The sequence below is a fragment of the Amphiura filiformis genome, chromosome 4 (assembly GCF_039555335.1).
Source record: "Amphiura filiformis chromosome 4, Afil_fr2py, whole genome shotgun sequence".
NCBI lineage: Eukaryota > Metazoa > Echinodermata > Ophiuroidea > Amphilepidida > Amphiuridae > Amphiura > Amphiura filiformis.
This window is the reverse complement of record NC_092631.1, coordinates 47,284,119-47,311,590: the sequence shown is the minus strand read 5'-3', so window position 1 is coordinate 47,311,590 and position 27,472 is coordinate 47,284,119. Positions and strand designations below refer to the sequence as shown.

Sequence of the window (27,472 nt, the reverse complement as noted above, 5' to 3'; positions counted from 1 at the left end):
TTGTTGCATTAAGACTAAGACCACATTGACTTTAAGTGGATTTAAATTTAATCATGGAATCATTTCATTTAGGTTTTGTGTTGGTGTCAATGTGTACAGTGTAAGAGACTATTTCCTTTGCAGACTGGCAGGTGAATTTGGATCTACATGTATCAAGGTAAATATCAATAGTTTTATAAATGAAACATTTTCAGGCCTAATTTCTAGGGTTTTTTTTTAAACTATCTTTGTATTAAGGACCTGCTTGAAATATAGTGCTGTTACTGAAGCTGATTGAACCTCAATAAAGAAATAAACAAACGTGGTTTGAGAAAATCATGATAATTAAGGAGGTATTAAAAAAAAACAGGTTAGCCATTTCAAATTGGAAAGAAAGAGATGCTATCATATTGGGATGAACTCTGGCTGATATTTGGAACATCTTCTTTAGAGTGGAATTAGAATTATGTGTATTTTACAGGGTCATAATTAAACACAATTCTCCCAAATCCCCAATGAACCACTTCAACTCTTCAACTTTGTTTTGAATATTTAAAAAGCATCATGTACTTGTATACGTACATATCTTATAAAGGCATTATAATGGAGTGCTCATCTGAAAAAGGGTGAAAAAATAGGCCTCTGAAGGTGACTGCGCTGGTGATCTACCAATGAATTACTTCTCAAAAACCTGCATATAATCTCAGTAACATCACTATCAAAACATTTGGTCTTCAACTAATTTGTGGAAGTACTGGTTGACCTAAAATATTGATAAAACAAGCTAAATGACAAGTAATTAATTCACTGCTAATACTTCATGTAATTCTGCTAATACTTCATAGATCATTTCAATAAATAAGGTGATTTCCTGTTGTAAAGACTTTGTAAAACATGTACCAAAATAGCTTGAAATGTCAGAAATTAAGTAGTAACAAGCACTATGGACCACAGTGGCCTCATCCCAATGGCATAGTTCAATAACCTTAATTAAACACTCATAGTACAAAATTTGAGCTCAAGTTGCAGAGTATGAGTTTTTGTACCAAAGGTCATTCAATGAATGTACAAATGTATTGGGTTTTAAGAACTGTGCCCTGATAGATGAGCATGTTGTGGATCCTAGTGAAGTGGGAAGAGTCCATTTCCTTTTGCAATTCAGGCCAGGATTGAATGTATGTAACCTTTCCTGAAAGAAATTGAACTAATTTCACTAACTACGTATATTGTATTGAGCAGGATTTTTGATCTCCAAATGTAGACGTAACAGTTCTGATCGACTTTGTTTGAAGCCATTTGCATTAATTTATTTAGGTAGAAAATTGTTATGCAAATTGCCTGCTTACTGAGCATCCTCAAATCAATTACACAGCTACAATTCCAGGTTGTTTACAGCATTTGTTTACAGTATTTGCTGGCTGTGTCATCAGCTGCAGTGCTCGTTACATTCTTTGATATTTCTAAACACAAATCAAGTGACCAAAATATGTTGAATTTAATTACTTTTTCATGAATTAAGGACACAATAGTGTCAAGAGACAGTTCCGTGTAGAAGCTATCGTAGAAGACCTCATAATACGATTGATACGTGATAACAATAGGGCTGTGCATTGCTTCCTATAGTCTCTTTAGTTATATTCATCTCGGACGTCCACAGGGTATACGTTTTGGTTAAAAAATCTTTCTTTGGTCTAGAATAGTTGTCTTTTACTTGTTACGCTTTGGTTTGATATATTTTGTTTCGTTGTTTGTTTCATTGTTGGGTTTCTGTAAAAATATGGTAATTGTCTAGCCTTTTCTGGTGTGCAAAGAGGAATTTCCTCAACTTACTAAAATTTCTAAACAATTTATATATTTTATTGATCAAAGTCATTCCAGCTTGGTCAGACTGAAATTGTATTTTCTGTTTATTTGATATTTTTCCAAAAAACTTAATGCCAAGTAATCTTGAGAAATTGAGATTTGGAAGAAACTTTGTTTGGGTTAATTCTTGTAAATAATCGTTATAACCTATTCCACTCAAAATGAGGCCATGAAGCATTCAGACCTATACACAAATACAAGGCAACAAAACATACACAACGTTTGACACTGATCTTGCTGTAATCATCAAGGAGCATGGCAATGGTTAGGTACTTGCCTTTAGTGCACCAGGTCCCGGATTCATTCCGGCGGTGGCGATTTGCTGGGATATTGACTTGGAAATAAAAAGTATGAAATTAATTGGAAACTTCTATAGATTAAATTGAGACTTCCACTCTCCCCATGGTTCAATTAGAATTGGGTAAATGAATCGTGAAAGTACTCCATCCTTCGGAGGGGACGTTGAGCCGTCGGTCCCTTGTGCAGAGAGCCGTACCTGTACATGTATTTCGCAGCCAGTTTTGAAAAGAGTAGGGTGTTAACCCCTGACTGTTCCCAACCCGTCCTGGTGTTCAAATGGACCCCAATGGGAATAAGCTTCAATAGAGGCTTTCTTGGGTTATCCAGGGTTGTCAAAACCAGAACAAATCAAATCAAATCAAATCAAATCAAAAGAGCACCAAGCTGGGTAGCTTGATGAAGAATCTCAGCAGAAGTCTAGGCCATATTTTCAAGGGGCCAAAACATGAGTCATACTTAAAGATGTGATCATACTTGTCATCCAGTCTGAGCTGGCATAATACAGTCACTGTGAATAAATTAAGGACTACATTGATGTACTTGTGCTAGCAGTTGTTTCAGTGTGTAGGGGACCGTGAAAACAAGCAACCCTTCCTATGCCTCATATGGGCTGCCCTATCTTACAAAATCTCACACCGTGATGGGGTGGGGTTGAGTAACACACATGGCAACCCCACCCAAACCACCCCTGTGGGGTTAGGGTAACACACAGGGTAACCCCACCCAAACCACCCCTGTGGGGTTAGGGTTAAGAGTGAACATCAGTGAAGCGTGCCCAGCACTTTTAAAAGTATCCGGTACAGGTAAATGTATATAGATACCAGCAGTACCTTCACACAACACACTAAACAACCGTGTGAGATCTACATTTCTACATAGTTGGTACCAGTGTTCTCAATTATTACTCATTTTACCCATAATATTCATGGGTTAGCCCGTTTAATTTCAATGTCCCAAGCATTAAAGCGCTTTTTTAAAATATTTTGCAATTACCACTGTCACTGATTTATTTTGCCCAGTTCCATCAGAAACTAATAATTTTCCCAGTTTAAGTCTGCAGTTACTACATCCTGAAAGATTTCCTTTAAAACGGGATATTCCAGTTGAAATCCATATACCCCGTATGGAAGACATGACCTTAATATTCTTCCACACAGGGAGTATAAATCTCAAATAGGGTTACCATAATGGTGACTCGGTTTGAAATCTACACCCCGTGTGGGAGGTGAACGTAATGTCCTCCATAGGGCAGGGGTGTATGTATTTCAACTGGAATAGCCCAATGAATTCTCTGAATATACACCATGTATGGCCAGTGAATTACAAAATGAGTGCTCAAAGCTCTATCTATTTCTTGTTCTCAAGTTGTAGAAGGTGCCATATAGGGTGTCTTCAGTGTTAATTATTTTCATTATAAATGTCGCAAAATATTAATATTGACAATTTAATTAACAACCTGTTTGACCTCTCCATATATCATACATTGTTCACCTGTGTTTTCATATCATATTTTGTGGTGAAAAGTGATTACAAATGTGTAATTTGCAATCATTTTTGGAGCAACAATTTCTTCATACCAACGGCTATGCATGTATGTGAATGCACATTAAACACATACACAGCACCTGTTGGAACTCCCGGTCGGAGCCGGGAGTTTCAATTATTGGAACTGGCAAGCAGCAGAAAGTATGAAACCAGCATTTATGCAGTGCCGTACTATTACGCTGACTTTCGTATTCGGCGAGGAAGACAATTTCGACCTCCTGGTTTGTTTACAAACAGAGAGGTAGATAAAAGACCGTTCCGCTTGTCCAAACACTCAAGTATCAGAAGGATGGTCCACAATAGCATGATTCACGTAACATGAATAGGGATTAAAAAGCTGTCACGTAGAACCTGTGCTTCTATTGTCCAATTTGCCATCAAGATTTCATATGGAAACAGTTCAGACCCAGTACAGGATCATGTCAGAAATTATAATTTTGTTCCGGGTCTGATTATTCGGACTAACATTTATGCTGCTAAAAACACCCTTCAAGTTGAAGGAGCCAAATTTTAAGTAAGCTTAACCATTTTTCACCTCATTGCAACCATTCTAAACAAATTCTCACCCCTTCATCTCCTTCTGCAAACATATCTCCATTTTCAGGTCCATTCAGGATGTCATCCATGATTGATATTGTACGGAAATACTGGAATAAAGATGCAGCAAACCGGGACCTGTTGGCATATTTCGGAAATGGTGTCCTCCTCTCGTCTCGTGACCTCGGATGACCCGTGTGAGGTGGCAACAAAATGCAGCTCAGTATAGGACGTAGTTGAACTATATTTTTCAAAGGCAAAAATGTCTCAATTATATGTATTAAATCAAATTTAGTAATTCAGTAACTTCACATAATGTTTCCATTGGTTTTAGGATAAAACTGCATAATATTAAATTGTTTTCCATGACTGCTTTATGTAGTTTTATTATAACTTTTAGCGTGCTGCATATTGATAAATTGTATGTTTATCTAAACTCTGTAACAGATCACACGGGTAGACGCTATCGCGCACTTTGTCAGTACTTCGTGTGGTGTTGACCAGTATGTAGAGGAGGTGTATATCACGAGACGATTAAAAAACAAGATGTCTGCGCCCATGAGAGAAATTCCCGGTCAATTGATTGCATGAAGCAGTGTGTATAGAATAATATTATACTATAGCACGACCTGGTGAGATATGCATCCACTTCCACTGCGCTCAGACTCACAGTAAACTTAACCTCAATATTGCCAGTGCAGTGTGGAGTGAAATGTAAGTAAGCTTATTATTAGCAGCTCCGTACATATGTTAGGCTAGATACAGACTTTAGTTTAAGGTACATATTTCGAGGTGCATAACAGACACAAAATTTGTGTCATAACAAACACCAAATTGGTGTCGATGACCTGACATGCATGCATTCTTTTGTGATGGTCTTTCAATTTGTGTGTGACCTTGGCAGACTTGACTATGCTTCAGTGGTCATGAAAGGATTCAATAGATAACCTCTGCCCCACTAATCCCCAGCTATTGTCTGAAATTGCACCTCGGAAGATATATTATAACAACTCAGTCCCTCAAATGATAGTCATATAACGACCAAAAGATAAATGACTGACTATCATTGAGGACCGAGTTCCGCAGTCTAATGTTAGGCATGTTCATAAAATTTTGAAATTTCATAAATTCATCTAAAATTGCTTTCATTCAAAAGAGAATCATTTAACTTAAAACATGAGGGGTCAATCATGTGTGTAGGCCTATAATTGGCAATGTTATGAGGAAAAGTATGCTCGCCTGAATGTCCCAAAATGGGCCAAATTGTGTGTCCCAGCATAATCAATGGCTTCCTATGTCATATTGTGTATGTATTTTATGGCTAAATTTTTGAGCACGAAGGGCCATTTTACAAAACTTTCGCAAATGTTTCATGAAATGTGGCTTTCATTACTTGATAGTATTAAATATTATTCAAATGCAGATTTTCTAAAAATCATGCTACATTGGAGTTTTGAGGGTCAAAATCCATATTTTCTTCATTTTCCTATTGGATTACACAGTTAAGACAGGATCTTGGTGCACAAGTAAGCTTAATGAAGCCCGCCCTCACATGTTCAAAATGTGATCATGTCTACATATGTATCTCTCTGTCATATATTTGTAATTTGTCTCTTTGTACATCCATATTCCCAGCAGATTGGAAAAAGGCTAAAGTTACCCCTATTTTCAAAGCTGGTGATAAATCTGATGTAGGAAACTACAGACCAATTTCTGTTCTTCCAATTGTTTCTAAAATTGTTGAAAGAGCTGTTCACAATCAACTTTATTCTTATTTAACCAATAATGGTCTTCTCTCAGTTAATCAGTCTGGCTTTCGTACCAATCACTCTACCACTACTACTTTACTTGATGTTGAAGATTATATTTTGAACAACATGAATGAAGGTCGTGCAACAGGGGCAATTTTCCTTGATTTAAGTAAAGCCTTTGACTGCATGAATCATGCCATCCTGCTTGATAAACTTTGTGATTATGGTATTACTGGATGTTCGTTAGAGTGGTTTAAATCATATCTTAGTGGAAGATCACAGGTTGTAAATATTAATTCTTGTATTTCTGATTTTAGTAATATAAATATTGGTATTCCTCAAGGCTCAATACTTGGGCCACTTCTTTTCATTATTTTTGTAAACAGTCTTCCTAATAATGTTACCTGTAAATGTACTATGTACGCAGATGACACAACACTTCTTTGTACTTCTGATAATCCAACTATTCTTGAATCTGAGCTTCAATCAAACTTACTTAAAATAGCAAGCTGGTTTCAAACTAACAATCTTACTTTAAATGTAAAGAAAACTAAATTCATGGTGTTTGGTACACGTCATATTCTTGATAAATTTAATGATATCACTTTGTATTACAACAATGATTATATTGAGCGTGTTAATCAATTCAAATACCTTGGTGTTGTTTTTGATTCTTTTATGTCTTGGTCAGAACATGTAAGTAAATTGTCAGCAGATATCTCCAAAAGATGTGGTGTTATAAAACGTGTTAACTATTATATTCCTAATAATATCCTAATTATGCTTGCAAATGCTATTGTTATGCCCAACTTTGACTACTGTAGTCCAGTCTGGTCTAATTGTTCAAATGAGCTCTCAAGTGCACTTCAAGTTCTTCACAACAGATTAGCACGTATAATCCTGTCTGCTGACCCAAGATGTCCAATTAATGAGATGATGAATTCTTTGAAATGGGTTAAACTAAACGACAGGTGGAATAATCACATGTTAACTCTAATCTTTAAATGTCTTAAAGGTACTGCTCCATCTTGTCTTTCATCTCAGTTTACCTTCATGCACTCTGTTCATTCAAAAGGTACCAGAAGTCAAACTTTTAATTTATTACATGAACCATCTTGGAATAATAATGCTGGTAAGCGCACTTTCCAAATGAGAGCAGTTAAACTTTGGAATAATCTTCCTGTTAGTATTTGTAATAACTTTGATAACATGAGTATTTTCCAACTTAAGAATGCTGCATTTGTAAAACCTGCCTTGTAAAATGTTGTTATCACTGTACATGGTGATGTCATGTAAATTAGTTTTAATTTATATTATCATTGTACAAATCTGCATCTCACATTTTGCTGTATTGTATTAATTATGTTATGTTTTACTATGCTGTTTTAACTATGTTATGTACTTGCAGGGCCTCCTTGGAAATCAGTGCTTTGTCATTGAAGGGGCTACCCTGCCTAAAGAAAGTTTAAATAAATAAATAATAAATATATTTATTATAAATTGACAATCAATGATATGTCTATGAAATTCAAATTGATATTTATTAAAGGGGCATTTCGTGATCCACAGCCTCATCCCCCCACTTTTCCCAAAAAAAGTTGAGATTTTTACACCACTGGATACCTCTGGCTATAAATGTAAATGTACCAAATATTTCTTGCAGATTAATTCGCTTAGCAAAAATATCGCCAAATTTGAATTTCGTTCTGGTGCACCAGAACGAAATTACAACACATTGTCTCGTCTATGTAGCTCGTTCACGTAGCGGTTTCGTTGTCCCACACTGGCCTACTAACGTAGATTGCCTGGCGATCGGAGTGTTATCGTCTATGGAGCAGTGTAATACACATAATCATGCATAACTCGCAAACGCAAAATCGGAATCAACTGAAATTTTGGAAATAAGCTTTTTTCGTGGATATCTACTGAAAAATGTCATAAAAAGAGGATGCTAGGATCACGAAATCCTCCTTTAATAGGTATGCCAGGTGAATTCAAATTTGCCATCAAACTGCATCATTTTATATATCAAATTAAAGCTCTTGAGTAAAGAAAGCCAAACCTGAAAACCTTTTTTTCATAGCACTGCACTTTCCATCTAGCAAAGTTACATCTTGTCAAAGATTGACTTTCTAATTTCATCAAAAAGATTCAGCTAGCAAAATTCCCCAATAAAAATTCCTTTAATTTAAAAGGAATAGGGCGAGCAAATGAATTGTCAAGATAAAGGTATAGTTCCATATTGATATTGCAGTATTACTTCGATTTTCACTTGTCATCATTAGCAGAGGAGTGAAATTTTGATTGAAAGAATTAAACTAGGAAGGTTGGTGTTGGAAGTTTAATATCAAAATTACGAAGAGACCAAGGAGAGCAATCAAATTTAGGACAACAAAATAAAAAAATAAAAAACCCTACACCATAGGACTGTACGGTAAAACATGTACCAGCAGGCTACTTTTTAGTCACCCCACCTTTGTAGGACTACACAACAAAAAAGCCAGGCCTCCACCACGATAGGACTTTACGGTAAAATATTTAGAGGAATATAGGTCAATTAAACATTGAATCACTACTCATGACTTGAGGTCAAAACCATTATGTAAATAAGATAATGGCCATTAAAATGGGCTCACAGACATGAGTTCATTATTATGTAAATGAGATGTTCAATGTTTGCATGTGATCTCAAAAAAGGACATGTTGACATGTTCAATGTTTGCATGCGATCTCAAAAAAGGACATGTTGACATACATTTGTAAATTAATTAACTGTGAGGTTGACAAATAAATCCGGTGCGTGAATAGTTGATTCGGTGACCGACTATCAGTGGGCACGGAAAAACGGAAAAACTGGCAATCATGCTTAACAAACAAAGAAATGAAAATAATCTGTTGCAACTTTCGGATTTGCATACAAGTAATTCTAGTTCTACAACAACAGGTTTTATTATTTCTTTTAATACAATCTTGTTGCTGCCTAAAATGACTTTATAGCACTGATTAGATATCAAAATGAAGTAATAATTACAAATTTTCATGAACACTATCGCCTCTGTAATTTCCCGAGTATATAGACAGCACAAATATTTTCTGCAACGCTGTGACCAATATGTATGTCAAAACCCAGCGCAAAGGGCTCGCCCAAAAAAGCATTTCGGTGGTGTTTCTAGATCTTAGTCTTATGTTGATAGCAGCTTTTTTAATGGAACTGCTATCAAAATCCCTCTAAAATTCCATGTGCGAGTGACTTATCACCATAAAAAATCATATATTTGGGTTAAGTGAAGTATAGACAACATACTGTAGGCCTATTTATGTAGGTTTCCTTGACCGGCCAGTTCTTTTTAATTCCAAAGTTAGTCACCTGAAAAACAATACTTGTTATATATATTTCTATATCGCTGACGTCCATCTGCTACAAGCTACTAGAGCATATCATCCACAGCTCAGTGATGCAACACTTTGACACGCACAGCATCTTGACCGTCTTCCAGCACGGATTCCGGAGGGCTCACTCCTGCGAATCCCAGCTGATCACCACCATCGACGACATCGCTCGCAACCTTGACGCTGGGCTCCAAACAGATCTCATCCTGTTAGACTTCTCAAAGGCTTTTGACAAAGTCCCTCATCAACGCCTCTTACACAAACTCCATCATTACGGTATTCGAGGCAGCCTCCTTGGCTGGATTGGGAACTTCTTGGAAGAAAGAGACCAGAAAGTCATCCTGGAAGGAGCAACATCTGCCCAAACTGCTGTCTCATCCGGAGTACCTCAGGGAACGGTCCTAGGACCACTCCTATTTCTAGCATTCATCAATGACCTCCCGGAATGCATCTCCAGCAAGTCATCAGTAAGGCTGTTTGCAGACGACAGTGTTGTTTACCGGACCATCAGTAATGACGACGATGCCATACAACTCCAGCAAGATCTTGACAAACTCCAAGAGTGGGAAAAGACCTGGATGATGGAATAAGCAAGTTGACAACATCACCAAGAAAGCCTCGTGTGCCATTGGATTCCTGCGTCGTAATCTGCGTAACTGTCCCCTTGAGGTTAAGGCCAAGTGTTACAACGCCTTTGTTAGACCGATAGCAGAATATGCCAGCTGTGTTTGGGCTCCACACACTCAGCGCAACATCACCAAACTTGAATCCATCCAACGTCAAGCAGTTCGCTTCGTCATGAATGCGTAACTGTCCCCTTGAGGTTAAGGCCAAGTGTTACAACGCCTTTGTTAGACCGATAGCAGAGTATGCCAGCTGTGTTTGGGATCCACACACTCACCCCAACATCACCAAACTTGAATCCATCCAACGTCAAGCAGCTCGCTTCGTCATGAATGACTACAGTAGAGAGAACAGTGTCTCCGCCATGCTGGATGAGCTCAACTGGGATTCCCTACAACATCGACGTGCTGTGTCTAAAGTCACCATGATGCACAGAATCACCAATGGGCTGATCGGCATCCCTCAAACCCAGCTGAAGCCATTAGAAACACCTACCAGAGGCAACAGTAGGCGCTTCCACATATCAAACTCTCGAACTACTATGATGAAGGGCACATTCTTTCCAGACACCAGCCATCTATGGAACACGCTCCCTCAACATGTAGTCGACTCTCCATCCACAGACGACTTCAAGGCCAGAGCTGGAGACGTCACCTTCTACTAGCGCATCCACAACAATGTTTTTAATCCTGTATATAATTGTCACTGCACCTACCAGCTCCATGCTCTTCCACATCAAACTTTTTATCCTGTACATATATGCTGTTCAAGTAGAGCATGTTGTGCGCTTGTATGCTTGTATGCTTGCAAATCAACCAATGTGCGTCGATACTCTTTTGAGGTTTTGCACAGTACCGGAAGAAGTAGAAGAAGAACTTAATTGAATGATTCTCGACCATATAGGAACTTTTTGGGAGGGAAGAGAATTTTCACCTAAGTCAAGTCCAAGGCTCGAACCCTCGTCGATTGTATCTCCCGGCCAGCAGCGTTACGCCTTAACCACTATGCCATCTCGCCCTCTTAAGTTTAAATCCAGTTAGTTATTTTATTTTTGTTTTATCTTTTTGATATATATTTCTAGTGGAATGTTAAGTTGACAACAAGAATATAGTAGGCATGTCCACTAAAAATTGAAGTACTTTTAAATTGATTCAGACCTAACTTATTGGCTGGGACTTGATGAAAGAAACATTTTGGCATTTAAATAATCTTAATCGAATGTTTCATTCCAGAGATATGGCCTTTCGAGTGTCACAGTTTTATATAGGGCTGCTAAAATGTGTTAAAAAGTTAAAGTCCAAAAAGGAATAATAACAGAAAGTGCAACTTTAAGGTACTTTTTCTTAATGTATTTATTGACTTACGTTATCTGGTACATTTGGCTTTAATATAACAACATGAATTAAGATCATCCTGAAAATTTAAGCGATTTTGCAACATACAACAAAAAAATATAAGACCTTAAAACCCATGGTTTGTTTGGTGAAACCTCAAGCATGATCCTAGATGGCTGCCATGGAAAATATCTCCATAGAGGAGCTGAACAATAAGTGCATTATTTTAAATGAATAGTGGTAGTCTTAAACATAGTTCAATCTTTTAAGATCAGCACATTTTGTCTTGATCAAAAATCTTATCAAAAATGATTATATTTCATCATGATATAAGTTTGGTAACATTAATCACTACTCATTTTGAGAAAATGGCTTCAACTCAAAGGTTATCTTTACTATACTGAGCAATAGACTATGTGTGCATGGAAGCCATGATGGGTAGTGTGGTCTGGAGTGAATAATTTGAAATTGGTTTTGGTAGGCTTAAACATTCTTCAATTTCTTAACATCTGCACATTTTTGTCTTCAAAAATAGTTAAATTTTATAAGTATGTAAGTTTGCTTGTCTGAATCAATCCCAATTCAGAGATAATTGCATTTCAACACCTGATGCACAGAATGCTCTCACTACAACCTGTTGTACATGTAGTTCTCATCTCATTGATTTTTTCTTTTAAAAAGGTTGATCCCTTGATAAAGGAAGGTCATCTCTAATTACTGACCAAACAGGAAAGAGTTTGGTTAATGTTTTCTGGTGGAATAAGGAATTTCTTGAAACACCCTGTTTTAGGCCTTGAATTGGACCATAGTGTATACTGTACACCATTTCTCAGGTCTGGGACTTAGTGCATGAAGATGTATTTGCATATAGACAATAAACTGTTCTAGCAGCAAATGTGTTGACAGTGGACATCCCTAATTATAGAAGTAAAAGTAAGATGACTGGGAGTCTGGGATGCTTACAAGTAGCAGTTAAGAAAATAAGGAGAGTAGAAAAACAAAACTAACTCTTTCAGGTACCGGGTACATCAAAACTGAGGTTTGCATAACACTTTTGCTTTCATATCAAAACTTTTATTAAACATTTTTTTAAGTGTGGACATTAAAGATGACTATCAAAATTGCACCCTTGGAAATGTTGTATTGTAATCCACAATGAGTGAGTCAAAATTAAATATAGGATCTTTTTGTTTGTATGTTACATTGAAATGATTATTCACAAGTGTTGCTCTTATTTCTACCACCCATATTGTATGTTGACAGTACCACATAAACAGGTGTGACTATAGTAGGAATTCCAACTGAATTAACGCAGCTTTCAATAGCGTGATTTTTTTGCGTACATTGCGCGATGTACGCCAGCATGTGCAACTGTGCATGAGTAACGCAGAAGTGTATCCAACCATTCCAACACACTCAAGATTGGTTGGCATTGTATCCAAGGTCGTGCGTTAGTGTTGTAGTTTGAAATACGGGATATATGATCCGGGTTGGATCAAGCACAGCTGTTGTAAGCTCGTTGGAATTGGAATTTCTACTATAACATTTGAAGTGTGAGTGGTTGCCTCATTTTTCGAAGGTGGCTGGTTTAAATCCCACTTACAGTCAAACTTTCTTTGCTCTCATTATTTTATTTCAGATAAGAAAGGAAAATGGGAAAGAAGAAGAAAGATGGAGGAAGACCAAGTAAAGGTGGTGGTCACCATGGCAACAAGAAAGGTGGGCATGCAGTAGCAGCAGGTGGCAGACAACAAAGACAACACAAATTTGAAAGATTCAGCAAAGATACTGATAATTCTCTCTGTGGTAAGCTATATTCCTCTTCAAAATCATATCAAAGGGTTGTCCATAGTGTAAAACAGCTTAGTTGAATGGTTACGTAGGCCTGTATAGCAGGGATTGAAATTGCAGCAACCATTCTCCTAAACTTGGTTTGTGATAATCAAACTTAATTTCCCCTAAAATCATGCTGGTCTACATGTAGTAAGTAACGACAGTCAGTCGATTTCCATCTGATTCTTAACCAAACAAGTTTATGAGACTCAATTTTTTTCATGCAACGAGGAATATTATGCCCCTGTTAAATCAAATTAAGGACAAATAATTTTTCCTCCTGAATTATTCCATAATGTAAGTGGAACAACTACTTAAAATATTAATATGGAAAGAGTTTATCAGTACATTTAATGCTCTGCATGCTAGCCATATAGGCTTCAACATAAAAAGTTTTCAGGTATTTTCTCAAAATATTAAAAGCTATCTTAAGAACCACTGAACCAATAGTAGGCTTGTTTGTACTCATTTTAATGCATTTTTCATGCTGATTCCAAGTATGGTCATGAAAATTCACATTTCTGAAATTTTTGAATTTTAAAAAAAATTGAAACTTGTCGTCTGCAGTCGACACCCGCGTGAAGAGAGTTAAGATCAGAGGTGCATAACTCCTTTCTTCTAGCAGGCTGGTGTTAACTCTAAAAAGGTAACAACAAATCACACTTTTAACAAATGCCTCAAATAGATAAATGGACAGGAATTAGAAACCATTAAGCATTTGAAGGGTAAAAAGAACTCTTCTTATCTGTTTTTCATTCTGCATTTAGGGGCTGGGTATATCCTGCATGCTGTATATTATACACACTCAATATCGAATATTTTCCCCAAAGTCCCAAACCATGAGTTTGCAACCAGCGTTTGTTGGCTGCTCCATGTGTCTCTTTTTACATAATAGCTAGGAATAAATACCAGTGGGGGCTGAAATGTTCAAATCCGGGGGCACATTAAAAATATTGGTGGGTATGCTCCCCGAATTTTGAGGTGGTGGGTCTTTGGGAGCTGATGGCGTACCGGTAAAAGGAGGTCTTTTGGAGCTGCGAACAAGTAAAATGGGGACTTTTGGAGCTGCGAACAGTCAAAATCAAGGGTCTTTCTTGGGCTCTGGTTGAAAATCGCCTGAAAATACCTTTTAGAGCTGAAATTATCAAAATCAAGGGTCTTTCGGAGCTGTATTTTGGTCAACTATAGGGGGTCTTTTGGAGCTGCGAAATCCAAAAAGGGGGGCCTTTCCAGGGGAGCAGACCCGTATGGCCATTTGGTGTTGAGTGTCTCCCCCCCCCCCCATTGTTTGGGAACACAGAGAACATTCCTAATCCTAAAATGTTCTCTGTGTCCCTAAAACATGTGACTTGGGGATGATTTGAAGTGACCTCCAGTTGAGGTGAGTCTGGTATTTATTGCTAGCTATTATGTAAAAAAAGATAAATCATAATGTAGCATCGGACAAACTTGTGCATCCTTTTGATATGGATTTATATTACAGTATGTAGCCTACATAAACATCTAATAAAAAGTGACTTACCCCCCTGAAATAATGGCCTTTTAGTTAGTTACTTTTTTTGAGATGTTTATATGATATCTTCCTTCTTACAAGTTAACTTTTGTTTCTAATTTCAATATAGGTGATGAGCAACCTTGGGGTGATGCCAAATCAGCCTCTGCTACAGCCGATGTCCCGTACTCAGTTCCATGTCCCTTAGCTATGTGGGACTTACAACATTGTGATCCAAAGAAATGTACAGGAAGAAAGCTACACAGGAAAGGACTGATACAGAGCCTGAAATTGTCCCAAAGATTTACAGGACTTATTCTGTCACCAATGGGTACAAGATGTGTCTCACCTGAAGACAGGTATGTGCTTTACCATTTTTCACCCTGATGCGGCAGTGACGTCGGTGCGCATTTCATTGGGCACAGCCTCAAATCGCTTGCATTCGTTCAAAGCACTGGTGTACACACGCACACATTTAAAGACGCCGCAGAGATGTGCGAGCAAAACAGATGATTCAAGGCATCAACGTCACTGCATCAGTGTGAAAAATGGTATAAGTATCACTATCAATGGTTCTAAAATATTCTCACTTTGCAATGGGATTTTCTCTGATGGTTACTCAAGTTTGGTTTGGGTAGCGAGGTGACACTGAGAAGCTGAAAGTGAATCCATCACTATACCAATGTTCCAATTAAGTATGTTTTTTTCTTTTATTGCTGATCCTGACCCGAACCGGAGGAAAGAACCTTTGCCCGTTAAAACTCACCCCAACCCGGCACAGTTCATCTATTTATTCCCCGGTCCACCTGACCTGTAGATTTTTTAACATTTTAAAATATATATCTAATCCGCTTTTGATTCTAATCAATCTAGGTATTGGTGTGTCAGATTGTTGGAAGTGTCGAAATTCTAGAATTCTGATGGGTGTCGGAATTCCGGAATTACGACAGTTCCAGGTTTCTGACGCAGCCTGTCAAAAACTTGGAACTGTCGAAATTCCATAATTACGACATTGGGCGCTGTCAAAATTCTAGAATTCTGACAAGGCTGGCAGCCCATTCAAAATTTTGATACCACATAACACATTTAGAATTGTTTGTGAAGATTTCATAATTATGTGTAAAATCCAATAGCATGTCAAAAATGGCGATATCGCACCCACCACCACCTGATCACAGACTCGCATTCTTTCAACCATAATTTGTCACACAGCTGTAAAACAGTTTAGCAATTTTTATAGAGGGCAGCATGACTGATGAATTAAGAGTATCAGACAGTGGAGGAACAGCTTCCACTCCCCTCAATTGAGGCTTCCCTTTGAAATCTATTGATTTACACATTGTTGTTACAGGCTAAGAGCAGAAATCAACCAGGTAGTTGGTTGAGAGAATGATTTCAATCTATTCAACCAGATTAATCCACATACCTTGGAGCAACCAACGTTGCAGTCAGTACTACTGACCTTCAGCTGGGTTGTGATGTTAAACACCTTGAGTCCCGATGACATCATTTGGTGAGGTAGAGTTTGGATGGTTCTGTCCCAGGCATGTGAGAGGTTGTTTCTGAGTCCTCCACCACGGTTGAGGGATGGTTGTTCTGCTCGCACCCAGATGGCTTCTTTAACTCCCCATTTGTACCACCGTGCTTCACGGTCGAGGACTTTGATGTCCTCTAGGTCCACCTCGTGTTTGCTGGCTTTTAGGTGTGTGTAAACCACTGATTCTGCAGGCCCCGAACTAGAGCGTTGATGTTGCTGTAGCCATTTCTTAAGTGGTTGGGGTGTTTCTCCAATGTAAGTGTCAGTACAGTTGAAACTCTCCGGGCACTGAATACCATATACAAGTCCACTTTGCCTGCCTTTGGGTTGCTTGTCCTTGTGGTGGACTAAGGCTTGGCGTATGGTATTGACTAGTTTGAAGTGAGTTGGTTATTTATTTTTAATACTGCACCATTTTGAGAGCTCTTAATATACCAATAATAGGTACATCTTTGGTTTTCCTTCAGATCAATTGTTGAAGAGAAGGGCCTAGCTGTGATAGACTGTTCATGGGCTAAACTGGATGAGACGCCTTTCACCAAGATGAAAGGCGGCTACCCACGACTGTTACCATATCTAGTTGCAGCTAATCCAATCAACTATGGACGTCCTTGTAAACTGTCCTGTGTGGAAGCATTTGCTGCTTCTCTGTACATAGTAGGTGAGTGGGTGTGAAGTTATTATGTTGGGTTTGGGCAGGGGTGGGTGGGTGTGAATGTGTTACTATTGACATTCATGATGAACTGTCTCATGAAGAGCTACCAATAGTATTTGTCACTTATAGACGAATCCAATTTCACGCATTCCTACACCTCACTGGTGAAATGTGAAATAATGCGGCCTTGGAGGGTATTTTAAACTGCATTCTATCACCTGTGTTACACATCAGACAAAAGAAAGATGACAGTTTACAACACAAAAGAATCTAATATCGATTTGTAAGCCGCTTTAATCCACCCAATTTGACAGTCACAACACCAGTTAGGCGCTGCGGGCACCCAATAATGGCCGACCAAATCCTGACCATGACTTGACTCGTTGGATTCATCTATATAGAAAGATTTTAACTCTTGATCTCAATTCAAAAATATTTACCTCTGTAATTTTCAGCTCTTACTACAGCCTTCATCCGAGGAATGACACAATTGTGCCCTCTTGAAGTGTGATGTAATGATCGGGTCATAGACCTTTGGTAACTTGTAGCACCCTCCGTCTTTGTTCAGAGATGGTTGGTTGGCCCTAATGTGGGATGTGGATGGCCTCCATAACTCCTCTCTCAAACCATCAGGGCTCCCTATCCCAAATTTAGACTTTGTCCAGGTCAGCATGATGGCCTGGTAACTCAATATGCACAATCGGGTTATTCCGCTGACGAAGGCTGTAGTAGTAACAGCTAAAAATTACGGAGGTAAATATATTTGTATTGAGATCAAGAGTTAAGATTTTTCTATCCAATACAGATGAACTTTCATGCTAATTTGTCACTTATATTTTGTGTGTGTACAATATTTAGTAAGCTTGATTTGGTATAAATGACAGCTACACTTTGTTCAACTATCAGTGGCAAGCACAGAATTAGAGAAGGAGAACCGGGACTCCCTATACCGCCACATACAATCGCGCCGTCAGCTATGGGGATAAAATAAGGGGTATTCGGGTCCTTGCCGACGGTGCGCGGAGACGAACGAAAACAATTCTGTCTCATCTGTAGCGTCTCGGTACTCGCGTGCAGGTCGCATCAAGTGCGTCTCTCAAATGCGCCCATTATCTATGTCGCTCCTGCATGACAACGAATGCCTCAAGCGCATTCCGAGGGAAATTTTTGTTCCATGCCTGTATCAAGATGGTGGTCGAGTCCTGGTTCTCTGGTTTTAATTCTGTGGTGGCAAGACTCTTAATATCATGGATTGATATTGAGAGGAGTGCATACAGTTGGGCACAGCACCTACGCTATAAAGTGCACTTTGCGTAATGCATGACTGGCACATGGTTATGTGAATTTATGTGCGATAAATTGAGACTTTGTTGATGTGTGCAGTAACAGGGGTGTAAATTTCAGTCAATTTTGATTGAATCTTCCATGTACAAGTATAGGGAAATACATATTTTCAGGCACTTTTAAATTAATTTCATGCATTTCTGTCAGTGCTTGTTTTCATCCCTGCAGTAAAAGAAATGAATGCTTTCTGGTTAAACAAAGTATTGACATAGAAGCATCTAATAATCAAACTATCCCATTCACCATTAGCAACATATATCTTGCTCACTTCTGATTTGGTTCATGTGTATAAACCGTGTACCCTGGGATACAGCTGTGACTCATAAACTCTTATTTAAAACAGCAAATTTTACACTGTAGTTTATGGTAAATGTAATGCCAAATCAATATTCAAAGGTGAAAGTGCCAATCACCTTCTCCATATTGTGTGAATCATCCTCCTACTTAATAACTTGCTTTGATAAAAGGGCTCGCCACCCCCACAATAAGTTTTTCACAGTATTATACAGGTACATATTATACACATTGGTGGAAATAGAAAATAAAGTGTCTCTTCTTGTTCTTAATAAGTGCAACCCACCATTGGAGTATTATTTCACCAGTACACTACTTGATTGCACCACGGATCTCAACCCGCAACCTTATAATCTTCAGTCCAACCCGTATTACAGCCCGGGGGTACTCAACTTGGATTTGGGTAGGGAGGTGCTGATTGGAATCAAAGAGTGGAACAATTGCTATATTTCCTGTCAAATTGAAAGCAAATTGGTAGTTTTTATCAAAATTATTTGGTAAATTTTGGGTTCAAATAAGGTATATTTTGGATGTTTTGTATGAACAGTAATGAGAAAATTTTGAAAACTTACCCATCCATATACCAAAATAGACCTCAAAAATGGGGTCATGTGACCCATTATTTGCAGCACATCCCGGTATGTATGGTCTTTTGTTGGGACCACAGCTGCACAAGTGTGCACTAGGGCCGGTGTCGGCACCGTTTTTGATGTCGACATGTCAACATATTTCGTATCTTGACGTCGACATACATTTGGGTTCCGAAAAAATACCAGGACTTTTTTTTTTTTCATGATTTTAGGAATATTTTAAAAATTTTAACCTAAAAATATCTAGAAACACCGGCGGCAATTTCAGCAAATTTCCAAGATCATAGCGAGCATGTAGCGATGAAGTGTACAATTTACACCGAAAAACAAGGCATAATACTGCCAAAAGTATGCCCCCCTGAAGGCAAATAACATGAAAAATTGGCGAAATAGTAGGTAAAAGATAAGATTTGGCATTGCATTTTGTTGAAAATACATTGGAAATGGCCAATATTTTGAGTGAAAATGAGCTTACCTGACGAAGTTTTACTGGACCATTGCCTTAGCACTATGTCGCCATGGACGAAGTTCTGTCGATATGTTGACATAATTCACTTTGTCGACAGGATTCCAACAGAGGACCTGTCGACATCGGCCTTAGTGTGCACCCTTTAATTTGTTATATCTTATTATGAACAGGTCTTGAAGAATGGGGTAGTAGACTTCTGAAACGCTTCAAGTGGGGAGGCTCATTCTATGACCTAAATAGGGAGCTATTGGATACATATGCAACCTGTAAGAATGGGGCAGAGATTGTTACTAAGCAACAGGAATGGATGGAGAAAATGGCTGCTGAAAAGAAAAACAGAGATAAATATGGTAAGCATTGATGTAGGGTGAGGTCAAGAGTTAATTACCGTATTTCGTCAAATAAACGCCCCTGGGGGCGTTACATTTTTCCAAGGTCAATTTTAGAATGATAATTCCCGTTAAAATCATTAGGTAAACTTTAAACTCACGCTAAAATGACGAACTATGAACTAGAAACCAGGGCCGTCGCTAGAGGGGGGGGGTGTGACTCCCCCCCCCAATACACAATTTTGTCGACAAAATTTGACTGCTGTCGGCATAACCATGTGACTGTCGGCAAATGTAGTAAAAGGTATGTGTGATTGTCGGCAAATTGTGAGAGCCACATAACAGATTAATGTGTTACGAAATTGTGTTGTTGTAACGTAATAGACATACTGTGAATGGTATAGTAGTTACTAGTAAAAAATTTTTGACTCCTCTCCCCCCACTTTTTAGATTTCTGAGCGCCGTGCCGTCCTGGCTAAAAAAAATTTGGGTCAACAAATTACAAAAAATTTCCGTCGGCAAACCATACTGTACACCCCCGAATCATACTGGTCTAGCGACGCCCCTGCTAGAAACACTGACTTCTGGTTCACTTTATTTATTTATTTAAACTTTCTTTAAACTTCCGGGGGTCTGATCCAGATTTTTGCCAATTATTGACGCTATTATCGACCATGTGGGCAACTTGGTAAGCTTACTTCACAAGATAGCATGGAAATATCGGCATTTTTGAAACATCTTGGTTGAAAAAAGTGGTGGGGGCGTTGGGCCAGTAGATGGGCTATTCCAGTTGAAATCCATACACCCTATATGGAAGACATGACCTTAATTGCCCACACAGGGGGTGTGAATTTCAAATGAGACTACCTCTGTGTGGTAGATTAAGGTCATGTCTTTCATATAGGGTGTATGGATTCAACTGGAATAGATCAATGCATTTTTAAACAGCTGGCCCTTCAGCATTTTAGCCCACTATATTTGCTAAGTACATGCTCATTCAACTTATTTTAATGAGTTCCTTTAGGTGATAAATAATAATGGGTTATTCCAGTCGGGCCCATAGCCAGGATTTTTTGTGGGGGATTTTGAAAAAGTGGATTTTTTTCCAATGGGGGGGGGGCAATTCTGTAAAAGTGGACTTTCTTCCCTAAAATCTAATTTTTTGGCTTGCTACACTTGCAAATTCTTAATTTTTTGGACTTTTTGTATAATTTTGAAAATTTAGGGCTACGGGTCTGATTCCAGTTGAAATCCATACATTCCCTATGGAAGACATGACCTTAATCTTCAACACAGGGGGTGTGAATTTCAAAAGTGATTACTTGAATGGAGTCAGTGCAGACTTGGCAGTATGAGGATTTTAATACAGATATTCTTATGCTCTTATGCTTTAATCTTGGAAACATCAAACAAAAGTATTGCAAACCAATATTGGACTCCCTCCTCCTCCCAAAAACAAAATCCAAAATTTTCAAGATGTCAATTTAATTAAATCCTTCACAAATAGATAACTCTGGTGTCAAGTTCAGTAGTGAAGCTACATGGGGATAGGGTTGGTGATAGTTGGGATGGGGGTGAGAATGGGGGAATCACCTGATGTTTCAGGTATGGTTCCACCTCCCCATTTTTTGTTTGTTTAGTTGCCATGAGAAAAATACAAATCTTTTAAAAGTAAATGTGTTTTCCTTCCAAATGCAAAGAAGGTGGGCCTCATCCTCTGCATTGCCTTCTCACCCTCACCTACACACACATAAGTCCTAGCACTGTCACTGGTTGTGCTAAGAATGTAACTGTGATATGGTAAATATGATATGATTAATATTTGTTTATTTCATATCTTTTACAGATCCCCTAGATATTGATATGTCATTGGAAACCTGTAATCCGAATAAACAACCAAGTTATGACATGCCAGAATCATCCTCAGACGAAGATGAGGTGAGCGACAGTGATGATGATAGTGATGGCGATGATGATAGAGGTAACAGGCAACCAAACTATGACATGCCTGCATCATCTTCAGAGGAGGACAGTGATGTAGGAGACGAATTCAAAAGTATGCCAATGAAGAATACTGGAGGTGACAGTCAAGCTGAGGATGCTGATGAGGAAAAGACAGACAACATTAGAACTTGTCAAAATGTTACAGAATTGACAGAAAGTGTAGCAGAGATGACTGTTTCAAGTCAAATTGATAATGATAAGGAGAGAACTTGTGATGATGAAGTTGGTAACCCTGTTTCATCTGTTGCTTGCAATGGAAGTGATAGGTAGCAATAATTGATGGGGTTGTTGTGCAAAATGTAGCAATTATTCATTTAAAACATGGCTCAATTGATAGATGGGTATTCAAAAGTTGCACTTACCGTAAAAGGTATGCACCTCCTATAAGCAGGTCAATGTCTCATATAAGACAGACCATGACTATATGTTAAATAGGGTCAGGGGTTACTAACCCTAACAACCGTAACACCTGACCCTAATTAACATATCATGATAGTATTAAATGAAACATCTACCTATAATAAGCATGACTAACTGCTGTCTCAACTATCAGGTCTATACCTGGCATCAGATGACCATAGATGTGTCCTTGGAAGTAACATTTATTGAAATAATGTAACATATGGTAAGGGTAATATGTATAAGTATAATGTATATGGGTAAAGAATCCTATACACACACCCCCACCCACCCACACACTTCTGTTCTTTTCTTATGAGAACAGTTTGTTCAAATAAATACCACCATTACAAGGAAAGTTAATTCCTTCAGCAAAGTTTACAAACAAGTCGGAAGATAATAGAATTCAATCTATGTTTGTTCTCACAAAATACTGGAAAATATCTATGGCCTGGTGCCGTATTCCAATCAACCTTCCACTTCATGGAAAAACGGCACCAGACCGTAGATATTTTCCCATACTTTGTGAACAAACATGGGTAGCTAATAGTGTGTGGATGAGGTGAGGGATAAAGAGGCAGGCAGCAGAACAGACTTTGATTTGTATTTAAAATACAAATAAAGTATTTCCCTAGCTTTGTGTAAAGGACAAAACAAAACATACAGCGGTTGTCCTATCAAGGCCCGGACTTTCCCCATAGACACAATATGTTTTACAGAAACTGTTTAATTTGTCGGTTTACATTAATGGTATATAAATGGTATATAAAGTATGTGAAACGTTTGAATATTGAAAATTCAAAAACATTTTTTGAAAAATTGCTGCAAAACATTCTAACATTATTTTATTTAATTGTTGGCAAAATATTTTGTAAAAATGTTTGCCAACAAATATTTTGCAATAAAATATTTCGAAAACATTTTCAGGACCTTCATATTTAACCTAACATTTAAATGTTATTAAAACATTATGACCAAAACAAGTATATAATGTTTTAAAAGCATTTTTGTATTTGCTGGGTTTGCACATTTGTGACCGTACAGCACGAATGAGCCGTAAATGTCCTCAATTGTATTCTGACTTACAGTGTAAAATGGGCATGAAGGTCGTATTCATAGGTACCTCAATTTGGTGCTACGTGTACCTCATTTAATGAGATACACGTAGCACCAAATTGAAATACCTATGAATATGACCTTCATGCCCATTTTACACTGTAAGTCAGAATACAATTGAGGACATTTACGGCTCATTCGTGCTGTACGGTCACATTTTGCAATTAGTAAATCCAAGCATTAATATTGAGGGAAAATAATTTCAGAAATTAATAATGTAGAGGAAATGATATAAAATATTGATTTTTATAAGGCAAACTGATAAATTTGTGAGACAAACAAGTGTAGGGCACAAAAAGGTATGTGCCTCAAACCAATGCACATAATGTGTGTTAAACTGAAAGCCATCCTAGCAAATAGCCCTATGCAGCTATACGCTATGTCTTTTACAGTTATTATTTATAGTTATTAACAAAAAACTCTTTTTGCAAAATGTTTAAGAGACAAACCTTTTAGGGTGGCTAAGTGAGTCTCACAAAAAAGTGGTTATTTTGATGGTATTTGCAATTTGATAATGAACTAAGTGAAGGAAACAAATAGTTGTGTAATACAAAGAATAAAACATCTAATAAATATAATTTCTTATCAACTTCTCATGTTCTGTTTTTCTTTGTTACCACCTTAATAATAGGGATGCCCACTCTCAATACAGTTTCCACTAGAACGATTTTTCATTTACTGTGTGCGTGCACTCACACACTATTGTCTATGGAGAAACTGATCGATACAAGAAATCCCAGGCCTGTTAAATGGCGTACATACTTGTTTTGATCCAAATGTAGGCCTATATCAGGGTGTTTCAAGAAATTCCTGATTCCACCAGAAAACATTAACCAAACTTTTTCCTGTTTGGTCAGTAAATAGAGAGGACCTTCCTGCATGAAGAGATCAACTTTTTTTAATGAAAAATTTAATGAGATGAGAACTACAACAGGTTGAAGTGACACCATTCCGTGCATCAGGTGTTCAAACGCAATTATCTCCGAATTTGGAGTGAATCAGACACGTAAAGAGAGATATGACACTGGATAGTGAGACCCCCAGGCCTGAAGGTGTCTCAAAAGCTACTGGGGAAGAGAGAACAGATGGCATCTACCTGGGCATCAATGACGCTGTCACGTTAAAGCCGCAAGGAGGCGTGAAAGCTGATAATCCCAAGGAGAATGCCAGACGTAACCTCTGGAAATCAACATTGAAGATTGCGACTTGGAATGTCAGGACGATGAATCTGGGAAAGCTAGACATTCTAACAAATGAATTAGAGAGAAATGATGTGCACCTAACAGGAATTTCAGAGATGAGATGGACAGGAAAAGGACATTTCACCACACTAAGTAAACACGTTGTTTACTATTCTGGTACAGAAAGTAAAAGAGAGCATGGAGTTGCTTTTGTAGTCAATGAAGAAGTCGCCAAATGTGTTCTAGGTTATAACCCGGTAAGTGAAAGAATCATTACCATTCGTATCCAAGGCAAACCAATGAATATGTCAGTAATCCAGGCATACGCACCCACCTCTGCATCAAGTGATGAAGAAATCCAACAATTCTATGACCAGCTACAACAGGCCATAGACAGCATTCACAAGAGAGACATTCTTGTCGTCACAGGTGACTTCAATGCTAAAGTTGGAGCAAGGAGTACCAATAAATATGTGATGGGCAGTAATGGCTTAGGAGAACAAAATGAGAGGGAGAGATGCTTGTTGACTTTTGCCAAGAGAACAAATTTGCAATCATCAACACCTACTTCAAACAACACCCAAGACGACTATATACCTGGTCATCACCAGATCAAAGCACTAGAAATCAGATTGATTACATCTTGGTACAAAGAAGATGGAAATCTAGTTTCATATCTCAAGACCCTCCCAGGAGCGGACTGTGGATCTGATCACCAACTTCTGATATCTACCATGAAAATGAAACTAAGGAGGATCAAGCGACAGCGAAAACCAGCCAGATTTGATGTAAGCAAGATCAATGACCAATACAGAGTGGAAGTTAAGAACCAGTTCCAGAGTCTAATGGAGACTGACTCCGAAGAATCTACTCCAGAAGAACTGTGGCAAAACATCAAGAAAGCAGTGACAGAAACAGCTCAAGGACTCTTCCCAGATGTAAGAGCAAGAAAAACCCTGGCTCACAGAAGAGGTCTTCAAATTGGCTGATCAAAGAAGAAAGGTTAAAGCAAATGGTTTGAAGAACAAAGATCAACGTGGAGAGTATCGTGAGTTGAACAGGAAAATCCAGCAACAAATCAGAAGAGATAAAACTTCTTTCATCACCAAGAAATGTGCTGAAGTGGAAAAGGATAGTGTATCAGGCAACAAGATATGTATAAAAATATCAAAGCACTGACTTCCAAACCTGTTCCAAGACTCAACATACTGAAGGATGAAAATGGAACCATCCTAACGGAGGTTGAAGAAATTAAATCAAGATGGAAACAATACTGTGAAAAATTATATGCATCTCAAGAAGACAATGCAGAGGAGGAAGATGGGGTTGAAAGCGAAGACACTGACAGTGAACCAGAGATCCTGTTGAGTGAGGTTAACCAAGCAATGAAGAGGCTCAAGAATGGTAAATCACCAGGAATTGACAACATCCAGGCAGAACTGTTGAAAGAGAGTGAAGGGAAGGTGTTGCAATAATTCACAGACTATGTAACAAGATTTGGCACAGTAAAGAATGGCCAGAGGACTGGAAAAAGGCTGTATTCCTACCTTTACCAAAGAAGGGAGACACAAGGGAATGTGCTAACAACCGCACCATCGCCTTAATTTCACATGCTAGTAAAGTCCTCCTCCATATCATTGCTGAGAGAATTAGAAATCATCTTGAGAATGAATTACCACCAGAGCAGGCTGGCTTTAGAAGGGAAGAGGGACAAGAAACCAAATTGGCAATTTGAGGAATTTAATGGAGAAAAATAGGGAATTCCAGCAACCATTATACCTTTGCTTCATTGACTACTCAAAGGCATTTGATTGTGTGCGGCATAGGCAGCTGTGGAGAATAATGACAGAAATGGGGTTCTCCGAGCATGTGACTGATCTGATTTGCTCATTATATCACAACCAAGAAGCCACCGTTAGAACAGAGAGTGGAGACAGTGAGTGGTTCACTATTGGCCAAGGCGTTCGTCAAGGATGCATTCTGTCACCGTACCTTTTCAACATATATGCAGAGTACATCATGAGGAGAGCATTTGTTGGTGTTACAGGTCAGGTGTCAGTCGGAGGACGAAAGATTAACAACCTCAGATACGCTGACGACACCACCCTTATTGCAAAGTCATCAGATGAGCTTCAGGACCTTATAGACAGAGTAAAAGCAAGTAGTGAGGAATTTGGGCTGCATCTCAATGTCAAGAAAACAAAGATAATGATCTGTGGAGGAGATACAAATCAGCAAGTGAAGGTGAATGGAGATGATGTGGAACAAGTTGACACTTTCAACTTTCTGGGATCACTTATAGACAATGCAGGGGGCAGTTCACAGGAGGAAATCAGAAGACGCCTAGCCATGGCAAGATCATCGGCAATTGCGTTGGCAGATATATGGAAAGACAGAGGTATTTCTAAAGCTACCAAGATTCATATTATGGATGCTCTGGTTTTCCCGATTGCCTTGTATGGCTGTGAAACGTGGGCAGTTGGAATGACAGATAAGAAAAAGATCATGGCGTTTGAAATGTGGTGCTGGCGGAAGATGCTGAGAATATCGTGGAAAGAACATAAGACCAACGAATTTGTAAGAAACCAAATTGGAGACCATGCTTCCGTGTCCCAAAAAAAATAGATCGTTTTAAACTGGCGTATTTTGGCCACATTTCTAGAAGAGATGGTGACAGCATTGAGAAGATAATTATGCAAGGTCACATAGAAGGCAGTCGTAGAAGAGGTAGACAGAAGCTTAGATGGACTGATGGAATTAAACAATTAACAGGCCTTTCTCTCGTCGCAGCCCACCGTCTGGCTCAAGACAGAAGCTGCTGGAATACCATCATCAACAGGGTCACAAAGGGTCAGTCATGACCCATAGGACCACGACGACGACGAGACAAGCAAACTTACATACTC

The 27,472-nt window shown here is 38.4% G+C and overlaps 4 protein-coding genes across 5 annotated transcripts; all 4 read left to right on the top strand.

The window, feature by feature from the left end:
• Positions 1 to 23,295, top strand: LOC140150973 (18S rRNA aminocarboxypropyltransferase-like). Of its 2 annotated transcripts, none has more exons than XM_072173148.1 (6): positions 1 to 157; positions 12,963 to 13,129; positions 14,779 to 15,007; positions 16,653 to 16,846; positions 19,708 to 19,887; positions 21,713 to 23,295. In XM_072173148.1, the coding sequence occupies exons 2-6, from the start codon at positions 12,976 to 12,978 to the stop codon at positions 22,138 to 22,140; spliced, it is 1,185 nt and encodes a 394-aa protein (XP_072029249.1). In that variant the 5' UTR covers positions 1 to 157; positions 12,963 to 12,975; the 3' UTR covers positions 22,141 to 23,295. The 2 variants fall into 2 exon arrangements, with proteins under 2 accessions (XP_072029249.1, XP_072029248.1); XM_072173147.1 differs by lacking the exon at positions 1 to 157 and adding an exon at positions 4,668 to 4,938.
• Positions 10,168 to 10,653, top strand: LOC140150227 (uncharacterized). The gene has a single exon (XM_072172232.1). The coding sequence runs from the start codon at positions 10,168 to 10,170 to the stop codon at positions 10,651 to 10,653; it is 486 nt and encodes a 161-aa protein (XP_072028333.1).
• A 1,108-nt stretch (positions 23,296 to 24,403) lies between the features above and the next one.
• Positions 24,404 to 25,555, top strand: LOC140150226 (craniofacial development protein 2-like). Its single transcript, XM_072172231.1, has one exon. It carries the CDS (start codon positions 24,404 to 24,406, stop codon positions 25,553 to 25,555), a length of 1,152 nt encoding a protein of 383 aa, XP_072028332.1.
• Positions 25,556 to 25,720: 165 nt separating this feature from the next.
• On the top strand, positions 25,721 to 26,041 carry LOC140150224 (uncharacterized). Its single transcript, XM_072172230.1, has one exon. The coding sequence runs from the start codon at positions 25,721 to 25,723 to the stop codon at positions 26,039 to 26,041; it is 321 nt and encodes a 106-aa protein (XP_072028331.1).
• Positions 26,042 to 27,472: the final 1,431 nt, after the last annotated feature.

Coding starts and splice junctions, on each gene's coding strand:
- LOC140150227 (XM_072172232.1), top strand. CDS start 10,168: ATGCGTAACTGTCCCCTTGAGGTTAAGGCCAAGTGTTACAACGCCTTT.
- LOC140150973 (XM_072173148.1), top strand. CDS start 12,976: ATGGGAAAGAAGAAGAAAGATGGAGGAAGACCAAGTAAAGGTGGTGGT. Junction 13,130..14,778: donor TACTGATAATTCTCTCTGTG/GTAAGCTATATT, acceptor ATTTCAATATAG/GTGATGAGCAACCTTGGGGT. Junction 16,847..19,707: donor TGCTTCTCTGTACATAGTAG/GTGAGTGGGTGT, acceptor TATTATGAACAG/GTCTTGAAGAATGGGGTAGT.
- LOC140150226 (XM_072172231.1), top strand. CDS start 24,404: ATGACACTGGATAGTGAGACCCCCAGGCCTGAAGGTGTCTCAAAAGCT.
- LOC140150224 (XM_072172230.1), top strand. CDS start 25,721: ATGTATAAAAATATCAAAGCACTGACTTCCAAACCTGTTCCAAGACTC.